Source organism: Sparus aurata, chromosome 6 (genome assembly GCF_900880675.1).
Source record: "Sparus aurata chromosome 6, fSpaAur1.1, whole genome shotgun sequence".
NCBI lineage: Eukaryota > Metazoa > Chordata > Actinopteri > Spariformes > Sparidae > Sparus > Sparus aurata.
This window is the reverse complement of record NC_044192.1, coordinates 38,191,046-38,210,170: the sequence shown is the minus strand read 5'-3', so window position 1 is coordinate 38,210,170 and position 19,125 is coordinate 38,191,046. Positions and strand designations below refer to the sequence as shown.

Sequence of the window (19,125 nt, the reverse complement as noted above, 5' to 3'; positions counted from 1 at the left end):
CACACCAAGATGCATGCGCAGACACATGGCTCAATATTCCTCAGCTGTACCAAACAAATGTCCTGAGGGCTGAATAAGAGATGAACTGACTTGCTAAGATGGATGTTTTCCACTGAGAGATGATTTTGTTGAGAGAACGCTAAGTTTCCAGTTGCAGGCTCAGTGTAGAAAACCCTCTTTAAAGAGTTGAGATATGATGTGGTGTGAAGGTCCCTCCCCCTAAATACAGGATGTTCGTTCAACGCCCCAGGTTTTACTGGCATGACAGGAAGAGCTGGGTTTGTGCATTCACCAAAAGGTCATTTATTATTGACAAGCTCACCAGGATGGACGAATTTTACCCACTCAGCATGTCCCAAAGTGTGTCTCCTTATGCAGTCTCTCCCTGACACACAGCAGGAGGACAGAAGAAGACTTTCTTCTTCATAGAAAAACTTCCAAATCAAATAATGTCCCCCAGTCTGCTGCAATCGGCAGCCATTTGTTCCTGCCTACAGTGTTATTGTATTATTACTGTAAACAACCTATATACTCTAACTGCTCACATGCTCCAACTGAAATCAGAGATACAGCCACCCAGTGGCTTTTTTAATTTCAATAGCCAATTAAAAAGAAGATGAGCAAGCAGAGGAGGGAAGAGAGAGAAGGTTTGTATGAGCCGAGCTGAGAAATGAAAGAAGTCCTTATGATACATCAACCTCATACTGTACATTAATACTAACACAGGGCTCTGTGAGCCTGAGGACCAAACTCTTCTTCTGCATATTGCAAAGTTAATTTTAAAGCTGTTACATTATTTCCTGTATTACATTTCATGACAATAATTATATCCACTACATCACTTCCTGTGAACTGGTCTATCAGGTAAAATAAACACATAAAAGTAAATTTTTAAGTACCAGAGAATATTGTGGCAAACCAAGAGTGTTTTGGTGAGTTTTTTTTTACTGTATTTTTTATTGTTTATGTTTAGTTTGAATAAAGTGTTTTTATGATGAGCTAATGAGGGAATGAAGCTTATATTTGTTTGGTAAAGAGAGAAACTTGAATTCAGATGTTGTACGGTTGTATTTTTCTTTTTATTAAGGAAAATGGATAGAATGTCCTTTCTTGAAATTTGGGGGTTTACTTTGTTCATGTATTACACTTAAAGCTAAGAGAGCTTGTGAATCATAGCAAACTTGCCGCTGCCATACATCTTCAGGCTAAAGCTACAGGGACTATCAGCCTATATCTCTTGTGGTACAAAGTTGTAGTACCAGACAGGACAGGAAGGGGCTAGCAGGTTAGCAGGCTAACTTCAACAGATGTCTCAGCAACACAATGCATGCACAGTAAAGGCAAGTTCACTCTATCAGACTGGCAAAGGGTCAGAAACTTGGGCCCCTCAGCCTGTGCAGATTGCTGTTGATTATGTGTATTAAACCTGCTTAGACCCATCCCTGAGGCGCCAGAGAAGCAAACATGATGGATGCATTAATTTATTCATCTCCTTCTAACTGTCCTTCTAGTGGGAATATACAAAGACAACTATGGAATATATGGCCAGTGGTAAGTGTTTACACCCCCTCAGTGTCCTCTGAACAGTGAGTCACACTGTGAGTAGGCAGCTGAGAGGAGTTTTTAGATTTATGAAGCACTGTACATCATTTTATCAGTGTCAGCCTAAGTAGGGCAAGGTAACTGTCAGCTGAGCTTCACCACATTTACCAGCACAGTCGCCTCTGTCACTCCACCAAATCCTCAATATGGCTGACTTGTGTGGTAGAAGGTAATGTATGTAATACAACACCAACTGTGAATCCCTGTCTTTTCTTATTTGCATTTATTAGAATTTATATTTCTTCTTCCAAGCAACTAGCTTCCTGCTGTGTTTTCTGTGGAGGCTATAAAGCAGCTCTGTGTGCAAAGGCACATGAAGTGCACACACAGTGAGAACCATCAGCCAGACAAGGAACAGGGCGTCGTCTCATTCACAGAGCATGCAGCATTTGATACATTATTCACAAGTTTGGTGCAAAGGAAAAGACTCCAAATTTTCATGAAAGCAGTGCTGTGTCTTGTGCACTGGAGACAAGACAGTTTGGGGCTTGAGAAATATAGACAGAGATCTGGGCCTCATGGGAAAGACTGAAAAATATTAAAAACACTGATGCTAAGTAGAAAGGTGTGAGTCGGGAGAAAAACTGATGACAAAGGATGACGCATGGAGTATTTAATGAAATTTGTATTCAGTGAGCTCAGCCGGCTGTGCCTTACCCCTCATTAACCTCAGATATCAAATACAAGGAAGCTACTGTTATTTTTTATTATTTATTTATTTTTTTGATGTACTATTATAATCCCAAATTGGGAAATTCTTTTTTCCACTCACATTACACACAGGTGCGCACACACAAACACACACATGCAGTGTAGAGGAGATGAGCGAAGGGGCAGCCACACATGCTACGGCGCCCGATGAGCAGTGTTAGGGGACGGTGCCTTGCTCAGGGGCACCTCGGCAATGCCCAGGATGTGAACCAGCACTCTCCAACTGCCGGTCTACATCATTCTTTTTTGGTCCGGGTGGGACTTGAACCGGCGACCTTCAAGTCCCCAAGCCAAGTCCCTACGGACTGAGCTATTGCCGCCCCCAATTATGCAATTAACCAGGAAACTAAAACTGTATATGTTTATTATTTTAAAAGCAGACATTGGAAATATCCCCAGAGGTATACTATAAGTAGCTTCAACAGTGTAAACGTTCAACTTTCACAAAACAACAAAGAAACAAAGAGATTTGTGTGACACGATGACAACAAACAGAGAAAGAAACACACACCGTGCTCTGCAAAAAAACATTCGAGAAAAAAATGCAGCGTAAACTCTACTGAATCCTTTTGTGTTTCCTTTAAAGAGAACTGACACTTTAGATATGTTTTATTTACAGGTGTAAAGACTCATCAATATGATCAGAATACAGTTTGTAACATTAAAGATAGGAGATGCACATTGGTGTACTAGACCTGCATAAATGTGTAGTGATTCAAATGTACTGTGAATCAGACGATGCCGTGCTTCTAAAGTTATTAACCAGTTGACTGAGGCTTAACTGCTAACGGCTAACAGGTACTTGATTTATACAGTGTCATCAAATCTTATTTAAGGTTAAAGTTCAGAGTGTGACTCTTGCGTTACTTTGACAAGAGTTATGTTAGCGTACGTGTTAGCGTTGGATCCAGGCTCACAAGGGATTAACAAAAACAACATGTCCGACAGCGCTGTCACAGTTCACAGTGCACAGTTCAGTCTAAAGTTTAGAAGACATTTGGACTTTGAAATAAAGTATGAAAACTGCACTAATGTCTTGTTGTTTGTGAAGTGAGAGATGGTATGATGAAACATAAAGCAAAACAGATATGAGACAGTTCCAGTCAGCAAGGTCTAAGGTAATCATTAGGTCATCATTTCACATTTCTCCCCCTAACTGCCAAAGTGAGGCACCTGACAATCTTAATGCAAGATGATCCATTTTGTTCTTGGCATTTTAATGTAAAGGTTTACATTCTTTTAATGTGCATTTAATTGGTTTTATGCAGCTTTTCTTCCCTTTTGTTGTTTTTGAAGCACAATATCAAGCATGTTACACAAATACCTTTACCTTGTCTACTACAAACTTCACTATGCTTTATTTTCTTATCTATGATTGATTTAATTTAAGCAGCTTTTTGCAATAATCTAAACTATGAATGACAGATTTTTTTAAAACCAAAAATTCTATGCCTCAATATGGAGATGACTCACATGATAGCATCAACATTTTTATCATCTCAGATTTCTCTCATCTGGACTTTGGTGGCTAAATAGTCAGAGAATAACATTCACTTGAGTATGTTTATAAAACCGGACCAATTTAAGTAAGAGGGACCAAAATTGTATTTTTAAAAGTGATAAAACCATGTACAGATCCAGGGCTCCATGACAATTCATCTCAATAACTTCAGTGATCCCTGGCCTCTTCCACCATTAGGTCAAAACTTAAAATTAACTAGTACTTTGCTTTTTGACCAAATGTGTGCAAAACTGTAACTCACTGTGCTGAGATAATAAGCAAATGTTAGCATGCTAACACACTTAACTAAGTTGTTGAACAACATCAGTGTCAGTAGCATTGTCATTTTTGAGCAAGTAAGAATTTCTCTTAAAGCATCACCATGCCTTAACACAACCTCACAGACACGTGTTTTTATTGTTTGACTTTTGGAAAGGTCTCTCAAGACTACCGCACATATATGATTTATCACACTGCCCTCTCAGACTCAACACGACAATAGCACTAATGTGACCAAAGCCATGCAAGCAGCCTACTGCATCACTTCGCTCAACCAGGTGGAACGTTGGGCTCAGTGATGCTGTAACTGTGCAGACCTCCAGCTCCAATCACGTGTCTGAACGGATCATGACAAGGGCACAATAAGCTTTTACTGCTACAATCACTGCCAGACTGTGTCTACAGACAAGTAATAGAACTGTCAAGGGAGAGAAAAACTACAGTTTTGTGAAATATTAAACATTTGCTGTGAATTCAAATAAAATGCATCTCCACTTCGTATGTACAAGGGTCACGCAATGGGTGACATGAAAACAGTAAAATTAATGAAACATAGATAAAACTTTTTTTTGAGTACTAAATAATGTAGTCTGTCAATAATCACATGATGCTGTGATAAGTCTTATGATCCCAGTATTCAATTTGTTCATTATGTCCTTCATTACTTGCCATATAAAGTTACCAGAATGATACTGACAACAAATGACTTTGTCAGTCTCAATGTGAATCTGTGCTAGATTAATGTTTTACCTGCATCTGCATCGGTGGTTCAGCAGTGGTTACATATTCCTGTAATTAATGATCATAACCTGATCTTTTAAGATGAATCTTGCTGCGATCACATGTCTGTCTGAACTATGGGAGGGTCTACTATCGCCATCAGGACCCCAGTACAATGAGACGAGAAAACCCTAGTTGCCATGACAATTACACAGAGACTCTCCCCGTCCTCAGCATTATTAAAAATAGTTAAAACAACACAGCCGCTCCCCTCCATCTGCCACACACACATACACACACACACACATGCACACACACACACACGCACGCACATACACATTTACATGAGCTGCTGCAGAACATGTCGTCTCACCTGCTACTGTGCTGGTCATTGTTGCTGACAGTGGGGGAAGAGAAGAGAGCCAGAGGATGCTGCTGGATGGAGGAGAGGAGAGAATGTGAAGGAGTCAGAGAGAGAGGACGAAGAAGGAGGAGGAGGGTCGAGAGAGCGAGAGAGAGAGAGAGACAGACAGACAGAGAGAGATGGGCTGGGCATGTGTCTGTGCCCTGAATGGTGCAATGCACAAGTCTATGTGAACAATATAGACTTGTGTCGAGGGTCTAAGGACAGAGGATGTTGTTCACTGTACAGATTGTATAGCCCACTGAGGCAATGTGATTGTGATTTTGGGCTATATAAATAAAATTGATTTGATTGGATTTGAACAATAAACAGAAAATGTGTGTGTGTGTGTGCGTGTGTGTGTGTTGCTGGCAAGGGAAAAGGTGGGTGGTGTGATGCTGTGGTGGTCTCATGAGGGATGTAACCAAATATCTGACATGATTTTGCCGGATGGAGAGACAGAATACTGTCTTAAAAATTTACTGAATTCCATAAGACAGCAGGTGCTGTAGTTTATAAACTAAAAACTTCCAGTCAGGGGCCATTCATTTTAAGGATAGGAACAGTGACTATGAACCCACAGAAAATTATCAGCACCTCTGTAATCTCTCACAGCTATGCTCTTAATGATTTTGTCACATCTTTCATCATGTTTCCAGAAGCTGCATGTAGCTGTTATGGTGAGAAAGCTGTGATGAACCCACTGTATCACACCTGTCCAGCACTTAACAACAGACATAGCAAGGGAGGGTATCACAAAGACCCAAACCATGAACCACTCTACATCAAAGGTAAAGCTGTTTTGCCTTGATGAAGCAGGGTTTCCTCAAGGTATGCTGTTAGGCCTGGTGACACGTTTTTTTTTGCCAGCTGCCCAGCAGCCAAGTCTTCTGTGAGGAGGGCCCATTGGGGGCAAGTGACAGATGGATGGGAGTTTTTCTGCTTTTTTGGGTCTTGGGTTCAAGGGAACGTTGTGCAAAATTTGATTTGAGAACCTTTTAATGGTACTTACTATAGCTCCACCTATAAATCTTTGAATACAATACACAAATATGAGATATACAAAAAAAGTAAAGAGAAAGGCCCAATAATCTCCTAAAATAGCTGTCTCAAACAGCTAGTCAGAAAATAAATGTTGCTCAAATGGGAGGAAATAGTGCATTCTGTTGGGGAGTGTTCTCAGAGGTGGATTAATCCACATTTAGTGCTCCAGTAAGTATTCGTGGCAGCAGGTCTATGTGGGACGTCCTCAAAGTCAATCAATTGTATGGATTGGAATGATGCACAGTCACTATGAGGGTACACTGAGATGAAGTTTGAGGTTTAAATAGCCAGTATACTTTAATGACTTGAGCGGGGTTAGCATTTATTTCTTGTTTTTAACTCCATAATAACTGTTTAAGTTAAATTCTGTTTTTGTTTTCAGTAAAGCTAGAGATAAAAGAAAGCATTCTGACAAGAAACATCACAAATTGCAGCAGGATGTCTGCTCAGAGCCCAAAGATACTAAACGACAACACACACCCAGCCACAGTCTGATCACCCTGCTACCATCTGACAACACATACTGAAGTGTCTGCTGCCATAAAAAAAAAAAAAAAATTATTGTGACACAACCTCATGCTTACAATCTGCTTAAGAAACTTGTCATGTCTCACATTTGGATCATAGCTATGAAAAGTCTAGAATAAAATTGTAATCTCATTATTGTGAAATGTTATGTCATCTTTACAAAGAATTCATTTCAGGTCATTTTTGTTTGTGGTGTAGACAAAGGCTTTATGTTACAATGATGTAACAAATTCCTGTCACTTATGCCCACTATGCATTCTGCATAATTATCACCAGCTTTAATGCTCACAGTCATTAATGTGTTTTATATACAACAGAAATACACAATTGACTTTGTGTGTAGCTATGTTCAGGATCTTGTCCATTATTGTCCTTTGTTTCTTTTCTAATTAACTCATTTTTGTGTATGTTGGTTTTCTGTGGAATTATGTAACTACAGTTAATTATTTCCATCTGACATAGCCATCTAATTAAAATCATTAAATAATACTAACAAATCAACACATTTATAAAATGATTCCACAAATTGAGAGGTAGAATCCTCCTCTCTCTTTACATAGCCGTTGCCCAGATGACACATTCACAGGTGGCTGAAAAGACGTTCAGGTGGCAGAAGTCTTCGCTATTCAACATGTGCATCTGTTCAGCCTTTATAGTGAAAATGTCAATTCTACCACAGTAATGTTTCAGAGAATTTGATACAATACCTTGACATTTTTTTTAGATATGGATTATGGTCAGTGACACATTTAGCTTATTTTCCCATCTCTGTTGCACATGCACAGTGCTGATCAGGGAGCTGGTAAGGTGCGGTTAGTGTCAAGGAAGTCACTGACAGTGTATTTATTCACGACAAACATCCTAAACTGTTCACACACTGTACTGCTATGTTCAAAGTTATAACATTACTGTAAACTTCACACTCACTGTCACAAAGGTGCTGTCCATTAGCCTCTATTGAGTGCTAACACTAACATTTTGCACACAACCTCTGCTTGAGTTATTCCCGAAAGGAGTTTTATTTTTGGATAACACATTTTAACAACATTTAACAAGCTGTGTGTGTGCCTGCGTGTCAACTTGCTGTTGGAAAGAAGAGAGAGTATACCGTGTTTCAGTGGTGCAAAAAATATGAGTATTGAACTTTTCCCAAATATTCAGAGTAGATATGTTTTGAAAAATATATGTTTTGAGTAGAATATTTATACGTTCATTTTACGTTCTTGATTGTTTCAGCTCACTTATAACCTGCAGGGTTACGGTTTTATTTTACCTGCTGCCTCTCCATTCTCTCCTATCAGTCAGATGATCTCACAGAGATGATGACTTTGAAACAACTTTTGCTGGAACAATTTCAAGGAAATGTACGGAAGAGGATTAGGGCTGCATATGATTTTTTTTTTTTTAGTTCTGACTTTATTCTCAGAATTCTGACTTTAAAGTCAGAACTAAAAAAAATAAATAAATCACATATGGCCCTAATCCTCTTCTGTATAAATGGTACTGGTAGTTGGCAAGTCTGGTTTTGGTACCCTTGCCTTGTTGAGACAATGTGTCGAAATATTAAGACACAAAAACACAGTACAACATTTCAAAGACAGAACAACAAATGATGACATCAGATTATATTTGTGCTTGAAGAGAGTCCAATATAATGACATTTTACATTTTAACTCAACAATATGCACTTAAAATGCAAAAAACAAAACAAAACAAAAAACAAAAAAACACCTAGTTAACATGAATATGCTTCATAGCTTGAAATACATTCCTGGGTCCAGTTGAGAGGGTCAATGTGAGTACTGAACAACATTTTTGTGTCCAACTGAAACATGACTGTTTTTTTGACAATCATCAGAATTTTAATATCATTATCTACTTATAAGTGGCAAAAGGAGGTTGTCACCGTCAGTTCTTTAACCACTTCATACATCTCAAGTTAAACTGCTGGTATGGAGTAATCCAGCTTGAATTCCGTGTACTTAGCACACTCCAGTTACCCAACACTTTTTGATCAAATTGTGACTGTTTTATAAATGTCAAGAGGATATACAGTTAACAAAGAAACCTCAAAAAAGCAGTTTAGTGGCTGTTGGATCGTATGTCACATAGTCTGGTGCTTTGAATGAAGCCCCATTAAGATGCCCTCTTCTATAAACAAAGTAACTTCAAGAAATGCATCAAACCTGTGGACAAAACTGTTAATGTGGTGCTTACTCTCACAAACAACAACTCTTGCCCTACAGTAACTGTGAGGGCACACAGCACTTACTTGTGCTCTCTGGTGGGGAGCCTTTAGAATCATGTTGTTACGATGGTCAGAGATTAGTAGTTGAAAGCTGTCAGCCACCGGCAATGGACGATGGCATAGTTTCTTAGCCCAACCCCAAAGCTCACAGTATTAACTCACATTATTAGGATTCGAACTCTCCAGGCTACACAGCTGCCGCAAGAAATTTTGTCGAAAAGTAGCGAGAAATGTCACAAAACCTTTACAATTACAAGTTATTTGTTCCTATTCATCCATCATGAATTCATCCTATGACTGTTATTCAAAGATAGACTCACGATGAATAATGAAGATTAGAAATAACTTGCCGTGGAGGCGCTGTACAGATTGGAGAGCCTGAAAGTTGAACTGAAATTAAAATCAATTTTGGCTAGAAAATCAGTATGTGTCCTTTATGTCATTTCATTGAGCTTTTTGCAGTATTGTCGTTGGTGTGGCTGCAGATGAACTTCTAAGAAAGCTGAGCTAATTCTAACAGTACACATTATACTTGCATTTGTTGTAGTGCTCTGGAGTGATGAGTTGATTCATGACATTCACAGCACTCTAGAGTGAGCTGTTAGTGACACTGACGCTGTGGAACTATGTGCATATGTAATAGAAGTACATGGTGCATGGTCTTGTTAGACAAAATAACTGCCTGGGGGTATTGCCAAGATGGCTGCTGAGCGGCAGGCATGCCTAAAAGGACTTTGATAAAAGCTAAACATAAGGATTAGTCCTTCCCAATGCTGACTGCTGAACAGGGACAGGAAGATGCAATTACTAAATGGTTGATAGCCAATACTATAATATCCATGTTCAAAGGTGGTGCGACATTCTGCAGTCAGCAGGACACAATGGAAGCACAACTCCAGTCAACACCCATCCTTGAGACTCAGAGGTTCAACATTATAAACTTCATAAAGGAGTAGTTCCTTACACGGAGACTGTATCGTGAATTATGTTTGGCAGGTGGCACACAGTGACAATGTTTCTTAGTATTACCTTACACAAACAGTAAGGGGAATTTTAATTTCAGTTCAACAATAAAAATGTCTCCTAGAGATTGTTAAGTTAATCTATTACTGAAGACAGAAACCACATATTACAGTATTTCATGTGATGTGTTAAACTGATGTTCTCTTCCCAGCAACCCCAGCTAGCCCCAGTGACTGGGGTTGCTGCAGACACATGAGGCAGAAGAAGTCTTGAAAAAGTGGAACAGGCAGATGTCCATTCAAATCACATCTCATACTATGCCTGGTGATAAAATCGGTCATTTGGTTGGTAATGAACTCCTAAAAGCTGAAATTCAAACTGTTCAAAGTCACAGCAAACACAAGGAGAGTTATCAGCTCCAGGTTTACATGGAATGTCCTCGAGGAGAAACTTGTTGTCCAAAAGATGCATCAAGGGTGCCAGCAACTTCTTACGTGATGTCCTTCTGTCTAGGTGGCCTGTGAATGTTTCTGACCACACACTTCACCATCCACTCAATGCCCTCGTTCACTCCATCCCTGTATGAAAAAGGCAAATAAGTTTGTTAGGTGCATGTACAATTTTTTCTGACCACGTTCATAAAAAGAGAACAACCTTTAAAATGGCAGAGCATTTTAACAACTAGAAATCTAGTTTTACCATGGAGTGGCACAGTGATACATGCTGGTTAAAAAAAAACAGCTATGGTGATGGTGCTAGAATAATGAGCTGTTTAACTGGAAAACATGAGCGTCACAAAGTAAGGATTAAGTTTGAGATGTTGCTGTTCTTGAACATGTTCAGTGTACCAGTAAACACAGTGGCATTCTTACCCTGTGAGGGCTGTACACGGCTGGACTAAACAATCTCTCTTGCCAATCTTCGGGGCAGAGTCACTGAAGGCTGTTTTGATGTCTGGCACCGACAAACAGTTCTGAGAAGAGAGCCGACACAAGACGAAGTCAAACTTGCAAAAACACAAGACCACACCAATCATGATCTCAATTATAGTTTTTGTCTCAATAAGGGCGCCAAACATGAGACTGAAGGTCAAAAATAGAGAGAAATTTGTTTTCAACTGAATATGCATTATGTTGAACATGGCCTTAGTTAGGTGTGAAAGATCAGACAGTACCGGTACATCCTGCTTGTTGGCCAGCACGAGGAGAGGAACTCCTTCCAACACATCACTGCTGATCATTTTCTCTGGAGGAGAAGAGAGTTAAATTATTGATTCAACAATTCCCAACAAGTGTTTCTACTATCTCAGAATATTGACTCATAACACACAACAAAGCCTTCTGATGTTATTAGGTTGTTGTAATCTGCACTAAAACACTGCTGCTACCGTTTTGCTGGAGGTTTAAATGTTGAATCAGGCATAAACTTGTCAACCATGCCATTATTTTAGTGGAATTCGGTCAAAGGCCGTTTCAACAAAACCACAGGCTAAAGTCTCACAACATAAAGGACAGGTTCACAATTTTTCAAGTCTGTCTTCAACCAATTTTAACATTGAAACAGGTTTCCTTGCCGTAATCATTCCTTCTATTTATACAGGCTGTTACGAGACTCCGTCCTGCTGCTCTTTCAGTGATGGTTGACAGAATCAACTATCCTTGTTATGTCTAAACATATCTTATAATAGCTCAAGGAACGGTGGGTTCATTAAGTTGATATCTGGAACTACAGTATCTATATAAAATATTCAACCCCATGCATGTTTCCCCCTGTTGAAATCATGGTCAGTATAATTTGGCTTTTTTGACAAAAAAGACTTACCAAAGAAACTCTTTGTGAAAACACATTTCTACAAAGTAATGCCAATTAATTAAAAATATATAATGTACAATGAGTGATTGCAGAAGTATTCATCCCTTTAATGTGACTGATCAACAGAAGTCCAGCCAATTAGTGCTAGTAGTCTACCAGTTATTGAAATAGATATCACCTGAGTGCAGTGAATGTGCCTACAAGTTGCAGCCTGTAACAAGTTGCAGCCTGTAACAAGTTGCAGCCTGTAACAAGTTGCAGCCTGTAACAAGTTGCAGCCTGTAACAAGTTGCAGCCTGTAACATGTTTTTTGTTTTATTTGCTAAATGGGTCATTATGATCTGACAGTAGAATAAAATACAGATCAACTGTGAAAATATCCACTGTCTTTGGGTCCACCCAGTGGCTGTCATTTGGTTTGCAAGAATCCACGGCTCCCAAATCAACAACCAATCAGAGACAAGGGGAGTGGCTGAGTAGTGTCAATCATGCTCATTTATACCATGGTCTGGGGGAATACTCGATTCTGATTGGCTGCAGGGTGTCCAATAATCCCTGATATATGGACACCTACTAAGTAGTTCCAGTCAAACTGACTGTTCACCGCTGTAAATTAATGCGCTGGCGTATCAACTCTGAATATTTTATTTCCAACATCGAGGTCAGTCCGTCAGTCCTTCAGTGTCTTATCCTCTGAACACCACAGGATGGCGACTGTAACACACAAGCTGCAAAAAGTACACTTCCCCTCTAAACTTACTCTCACATCCTGTTCGTTGTTCAACTCTCTACCTCAGGCTGCGGCAACAGTAACGTTACACACGGCCGATCATTTGTTCATGAAAATCTTGATATTGATTTGGGGACAATGACATGACTAGTTAGCTAGCTAGTCGACTAGAAAATCTCCCGTTGCCAAGTCGTATCTATGGTCCGTCCTATTTACTGGAGGAGTGAACAATGTCTCCGTTGAATGAGAATGTTACAGGAGGGTAATGATTATTCCAGGTATTAGTCAAACCCTCAGGCGTTACCAGGGAAACTTAGCTATGCCATGTGAAAAACGCTATATTTTCATTGTAAAAACGCATGAATATATAAATTAATGGTCTTAATTTCTTATCTTTGGCAAGTGACCATGGTATTTAAGCCGGATAATGCCCTTCAAGGGGTCCATAATCAGGAATTAATGGACGACGCGGAGGCCTAAGAACCGTCCGACACGCGGCGGAGGACGGTTGCCTCTGCGAAGTCGGGCATTATCCCTTACATATACGCTGTGGGCAGCCCACCTCCCTCGATCAGCGCTTACTGGGCAGTGCCCCTCCCTTGCACAGTGCCTGATCTCACCTGGTCAGAGAGGTTCAAGCTCAAACTGTGAACAATGGCAGACAGGCAACAGAGATGAAAATGTCAAAGAGAAGAAATAAGAAGACTGCTGAGGAAAAGCAGTGTTTCAAGAAATAATTGGACCGTGCCAGAAAGTAAACTAGGATAAATATAGGAGCGTCATTTGAAGCGGCTGGATTTGTAAGGACTCAAGAGCGACAGAGGTGGCAGCTTTTCTGCTGGACAAGTAAGGACCCCTGCTTGATATATGTTTCATTCTACATTTTAAACCTTTGGGGTGGTTGAATTGGTTTAGAGAAATAACGTTACTCATGCTTCTGAAAGGTAGCATGGCAAAAATGTTTAATGATTAGCTGGTAACTCTGTCTACTGCGATATGAGGAATATTGTTTGCTACTCTGTATATCTACAGTGATCAGCATGAGGCACTTGTCATTGTAATTTAGTCGTATTGGTCAGAAAGAGAATAATCGTTGTTGTTGAACATATGTTGTTGTTCTTATTCTGAATGCGTTGTCTTGGTTATCTGGTGTCCTCTGTTACTGTGCTTACAATCCTGCTCGTGCACAGCAGGCTCCTCTGTGGGGAGGGGCTTTGAAGGCAGGGCTGCAGGCAGCAGAGAGGAAGAAGGAGGGACCTGGGAGCTGTATCACTGAAATTTTCTGGCTCACTCCAGACTGCAGCTTTAAGTGATTAGTAGTAGTATAAAGACACCTGTTTCTTAAGGTCCAGTAACTGGTTAATCGTTTTCCTGGATACAATTACATCATGAAGACAAAGAACACTTATTCTTGAAAAGAATAAGTCAGGTGATGGATACAAAAACATTTTGAAGTCACTGAACATCCCCCAGAGGTAATTTAAATCCATCATTAAGAAATAGTTTGTGAGGACGGCCTGCTCTAGGCAGATTTACACATGTGACATAATCCTTCTGAGTGACTGTGCAAGAAGGACAGCAGTGAAGGAGGGCACCAAGACACCTATGACTACCACCTATGACTACTCGAGATGCAAGAAGCTCTGCAGACAACAACTGTTGCCCAGGCTCACCAGTCAAAGCTTTATGGGGGAGTGGCAAAGAGAAAGCCACTGTTGAATATCGCTCATTTAATCACGACTAGGGTCCACTCAAAGGTGCCGCCTAATAGAGGGAGATGCCAAGGAGCTGGTAATTATAGAATATGAACGATTTCTGTTGGCTATACTGCAAGAATTTCCTTTTTCTGTTTAAAAAGAAGAAATGTGGGATGATCTTGTCAAACAAAGTTGTAAAGACTACAGTTTCATCTCCAGTGCACAATTGATAAGAACTTGGTTTGTTCATTTTAAGGATTCAGTTTGGACAGTGATCATCCAATGTTGCTGCAGCAGGCGCTTGCATGTAGTTTGGAAACAGTGTAAGGATATGTATACACATACATACATCTTACCATTATTATTACTACTTTCTTGTTCTTATGTTTTTGGTCTGTGAGACTTTATTGAAATGGACAACAGACTTGAAAAACTGTGAACCTATCCTTTATATGGTGTCTTAAACCTAGATACAAACAGGGCACAGCGTTACAGAGTGTGTTGCTCACCAAAAGCCTCCTTTGATTCTGACAGGCGCTCTTCATCAGTTGAATCTATCACATAGATGATGCCATGGGATTCAGCATAGTACTAAATAGAAACACGACGAACACAAACAGCACATGAGAGCAGACTCCTGGGCTGATATATCCAACAGCATCACAGCTGACTGACTACATGTCATCAACATGACAAATTGACATCTTTAATTCATAACTCACTTTGTCCCACAGAGACTGGAGCTCCTCCTGACCTCCCAGATCCCAGAACATTAGACGAGCCTTGCCCACATCGATTGTACCAACTGTGAGGCAAAGTGAGAAATCAATAATCAAAGTTTAAGTTAAAGCAGGGGGACTGAAGCATGAAAAAGACCCAAATTGAGTTTGTCTTTCAGTATGATTAGTGTAGCACAACACAGTTAGAAATTGCAGTTAGCCAGTGTTGGTCATTGGTCGTCATTGTTGACTCTTATTTAACCCTGAAACTTTGATTGTAGAGCAAAGGAGCTGATGATCAGCTTTATTAGTGTAACAGAAACTTTTGTGATCCAGCCACGATAGTCACCGTTTGGAGTAAAAAGCCCATCACTCATCATAACAATTGTCGAAGACATACAGAAGCATCCACTTACTGTTTAGTCCAACTGTAGTTGTGATCTTTGATAAATTCATTCCCTTATAGTTCTTACTGAACTTTGTCTTGGTTTGTTCAAGAAAGGTCTGCAAAGGTACACAAAAGAGAAATCAACAGACAAGTCAAACTAGACACTTTTATCTTTAATTCAATGATCAGCATAATGTCCATCCATCCATTGTCTGTAAACGCTTAATCTCTTTAATGGGGTTGCAGGGGGTTTGTGCTGGAGCCAATCCCAACTGTCTCTGGGCGAGAGCAGGGTACTCCTTGGACAAGTCGCCAGCGCATCGCACGGCCCTCACTGATGGCAGAGGCCACCATGCAAGGTGTCAACCGGACATCAGGAGCAATTTTGGGTTCAGTATCTTGCTCAAAGACACTTTCACAGCTCAGCTCAGCCGGGACCTATTATGCTAATCTTAGCATAATATGTCAAAGGCTAATAGACGTACACAAACAGTAGGTGACACTTGCAGAAAATAAGTAACAACTCCTTCTGGATTGATTAAGTTTTGTTCAGCAATGGAAATAAAATTAAACATATGTAGTTCTAAAAATACTTTTCCTCAAGCAACACATTTCTAATATACATTTAGAAAACAACATTTTGAGATTAAAATCGGACCATGTGGATGATGCTACAAATAACTAGCCTGAGGGACACAAAATAATTGCTTTTTTTAATCAGCACAACAGGTTTCAGCTGTGCTAACAGACAAAGGTTTTTTATTAATGCTCAATTAGCCTTGTGACAGGACAAACTTGGATTGGCTGACACAATGTGCTATTCTCTGTCCTCTGTTTTCCTCAATTTTAGAAATAGTTTATCATCGTTTTGTCCATCATAATGTGTACTGTGGAGGAGTGCTTTTCTATTTCTTTGCTTGTTTATTTCAAAGGCAGTAAAATGTCTTTACATACTGGATGTTGTATTTGATAATTACCAGTTTCTAACTGGGAACGTACTGAACTTTTCATTTTACACATTGGGATGTTTATAGTGACCTGCCATTATACACTAGTCATATCTTAAACACGGTGTGTTACATAATAGAATTTGACTGGTAAGTAAAATGTAAGAATGCATTGCAGTAAACTTTATAGAACGTTTACAGGAAGTCTCTAATCTGTAATAAATGGCGGCTTTACTTGTTAGTGTTAATGAAAGCTCATTTAACTGAAATTATAGGACGTAAAGAGAAAACTGCCACAGACGAACAGCAGACTCTGACGGCAGCACAGAAAACCATCCAGCGGACAACAATGTAAAACCAGTCAAATCAGTTGAGATAACTTTAACTCAATTTACCGTTTTCCCAGCGTTGTCCAGTCCCAAGATCAAAACGCAGTATTCGTCCTTCTGAAACACGTACTTATACAATCCAGATAATAAAGTGTACATTGTGGAGAAAATTAAACAAAACACGTAACGTTACTTGCTAACGACTCCTGTCAATATTAGCTTGAAAAACATAGCTTAGCCCACATATGAGGCCAAACGAAGCGACACACCAAACCGTGGATTCATTATAATTAAAGTAAATAAATAAGTCTATGAGCCCGAGTGAATAATAACCATATATACATCAAATAAGTCTGTAAAAGTCGTCGTTTGTTGCTATCTTCTCTGACTCTAGCTCTACAATACAGCAGTGACGCTACGTGAAATCTAACAGGAAGTGAAACTGGCGGAATTGTGGGTAATGAGGTTTTCGACTTATGTTTTAAAAGGCTGTACTATCAAATAAAACTTCAATTCCCCGAAAGCCTTACGGTTTTCTCTGCAAGCGTAATTACGTTTAAGGAACAGTTCTGTTCTATTCGCAGGTTGACCACACAAAATCTTAACCAGATACAATTCAATGCCACAACTTTTATCAAAGCAGAGCAGTTTTTTCATATTATTTACTATGGAGCATCTGTAAAGCTTTTCCATTTGCTGAAATTAAAATTAATGGTAACTGCTTGCTTGCCAGCTATATATTGATTTTCTATTGATCAAGTTAAAGTTGATCTAGTAAAATAATGTAGATCAGCCAGCCAGATAGCATTACAATGAAAACATCACAAAATTACAAAAACTGTTTTACTGTGAACTGACATTACATAACTATACATTGCACCACATTCCCAGTACATATGTGGCAAACGTAAACAACCAGTATTCACTCTCCTTTTTAGCTCTGGTTTGGTCTCCATTAACTCCTAACAAACAGCCTACCTAGTTCTATAGCTTGTGTTTACCAGTCAGCTTTTTTGCTGTCCTCTGAGGTTATGAGAGCTGAGAGATTGAACCTAAAGGCCCCTACACATCGCCAACCCCCAACCAACACCCAACTGCCTTTATCCGACCAATCCGTTGCCTCTCGTCCGACCTGTTCTGCAGAGAAGTTGCATTGAACGTGCTGCCAACTCCACAGTAGCGTGTGCGTTCTGCCCCTGCGCGAGATGCAATAAGCCTCCTGAACAGCGGGTGGCGCTAGACTCGTGCCAGTACTTCAAAACATGAAAACAGGAAATGGTGGAACGGAGTGCATAGAAAAACAAAGCGCACACAGTAGCCATGTCTCAATTCAGGGTCTGCACCCTTCAAGGACCCGCCCTTTGCGGTCTCACCAAGTGAGTGTACTTTGGTGCACCCTGCAGGCAGTGTCAGCCTGTTGTGAAATGGGACGGTCTACCCTTTGCAGCATTTCCTGGTTGCGTCACCAGGTGTTCCCGCCCCTACCAGTACGTCACTATTTCTGCAGCCCAGGTCCGTGAAAGTGACAAGAAGAGTAAAGTTTGACTGTCAGATCTGTTTGAGCTTCAGGAATTCCTGATTTCCTCTTTAATCCTCCTGCTTGTGGAGGAAGAGGAGAAGCGGCTCTGGTTTATCTCCGGCTGAGAGGACCGTGGAGAGGTAAACCTGTTATTGAACCCACAGTAATGTAATCAATATGACCATTATTAGCTAGCTAACAGTTTGGGGTAATTAACATACATATACATTACGTTAATGCTGACATATAAACTGCTGATCGCCACTTAGGGTTTTATTTAAATTTTAAAGATGTTATTCCTATTTAAAGTGTTTGGTAGATAGTTTTGTTTGTTGTAATGATTTATTGTTATTATTATAATTGAAATTGCTTCTTTCTTAAAACATTCTTAATGACACTGCAGCCGTCGATCAAGTCAGAACTGCAGACCCAGTTGATGGAGGATGTGGTGGACAGAGGAGAGCAGCCTCATGTCCTCCTTCATCCTCCTCTTCCTCTTCCTCCTCTCTGTTTGCTCCCTAAAACACAATGAAATGTAAAAGACGTTTTGTGTTACGTCAACAGATAAAAGAGATCTGATACAGCAAAAAATATATAATCATCATCGAGGATAATAATATCCTAATTATCGAGGATAATCCTAAACTTAGCTCTTTATTCAATTCTAACGTTTAACTAGACTTTACAGTGTTACAGTCTGGAAATAAAGCAGCCTGATCTAAATCTGTTCATCTTGGTCCATTTATGTACATGAAGTAAAAATAGTCTAACATCTCCACAGTCACAATAAGATATAAAATCCAAGTCAACCTCTGAACGTCTTACGTTTGAAAGTGAAGGCTTTTAAGACTTTACTTTCAAAGGGATCAAGCTGAGCATTACCAACGTATTTTAACTGAAATGTGGAGGTTTTAATGTCCCTTGAAGTTTAACATATCTGGCGTTGGATGTTCAAAGGAGTAAAAACCGAGTATAAACCCAATAC

The 19,125-nt window shown here is 39.8% G+C and overlaps 2 protein-coding genes across 2 annotated transcripts in view; one reads left to right on the top strand and one right to left on the bottom strand.

The window, feature by feature from the left end:
- The window catches only part of LOC115583391 (calcium-dependent secretion activator 1-like), a 243,925-nt gene extending 242,491 nt beyond the window's left edge, over positions 1-1,434 (top strand). Inside the window, exon 23 of the mRNA XM_030420176.1 lies at positions 1,392-1,434. Coding sequence (XP_030276036.1) covers positions 1,392-1,434 — 43 coding nt within the window. The remainder of the gene's footprint in view (positions 1-1,391) is intronic.
- A 6,349-nt stretch (positions 1,435-7,783) lies between these two features.
- Positions 7,784-18,150, bottom strand: arfrp1 (ADP-ribosylation factor related protein 1). The gene is made up of 7 exons (XM_030420819.1): positions 16,688-18,150; positions 15,374-15,461; positions 14,961-15,043; positions 14,748-14,829; positions 11,174-11,244; positions 10,872-10,972; positions 7,784-10,577 (listed from the first exon to the last, which is right to left on the bottom strand). Exons 1-7 carry the CDS (start codon positions 16,778-16,780, stop codon positions 10,490-10,492), a joined length of 606 nt encoding a protein of 201 aa, XP_030276679.1. The 5' UTR covers positions 16,781-18,150; the 3' UTR covers positions 7,784-10,489.
- Positions 18,151-19,125: the final 975 nt, after the last annotated feature.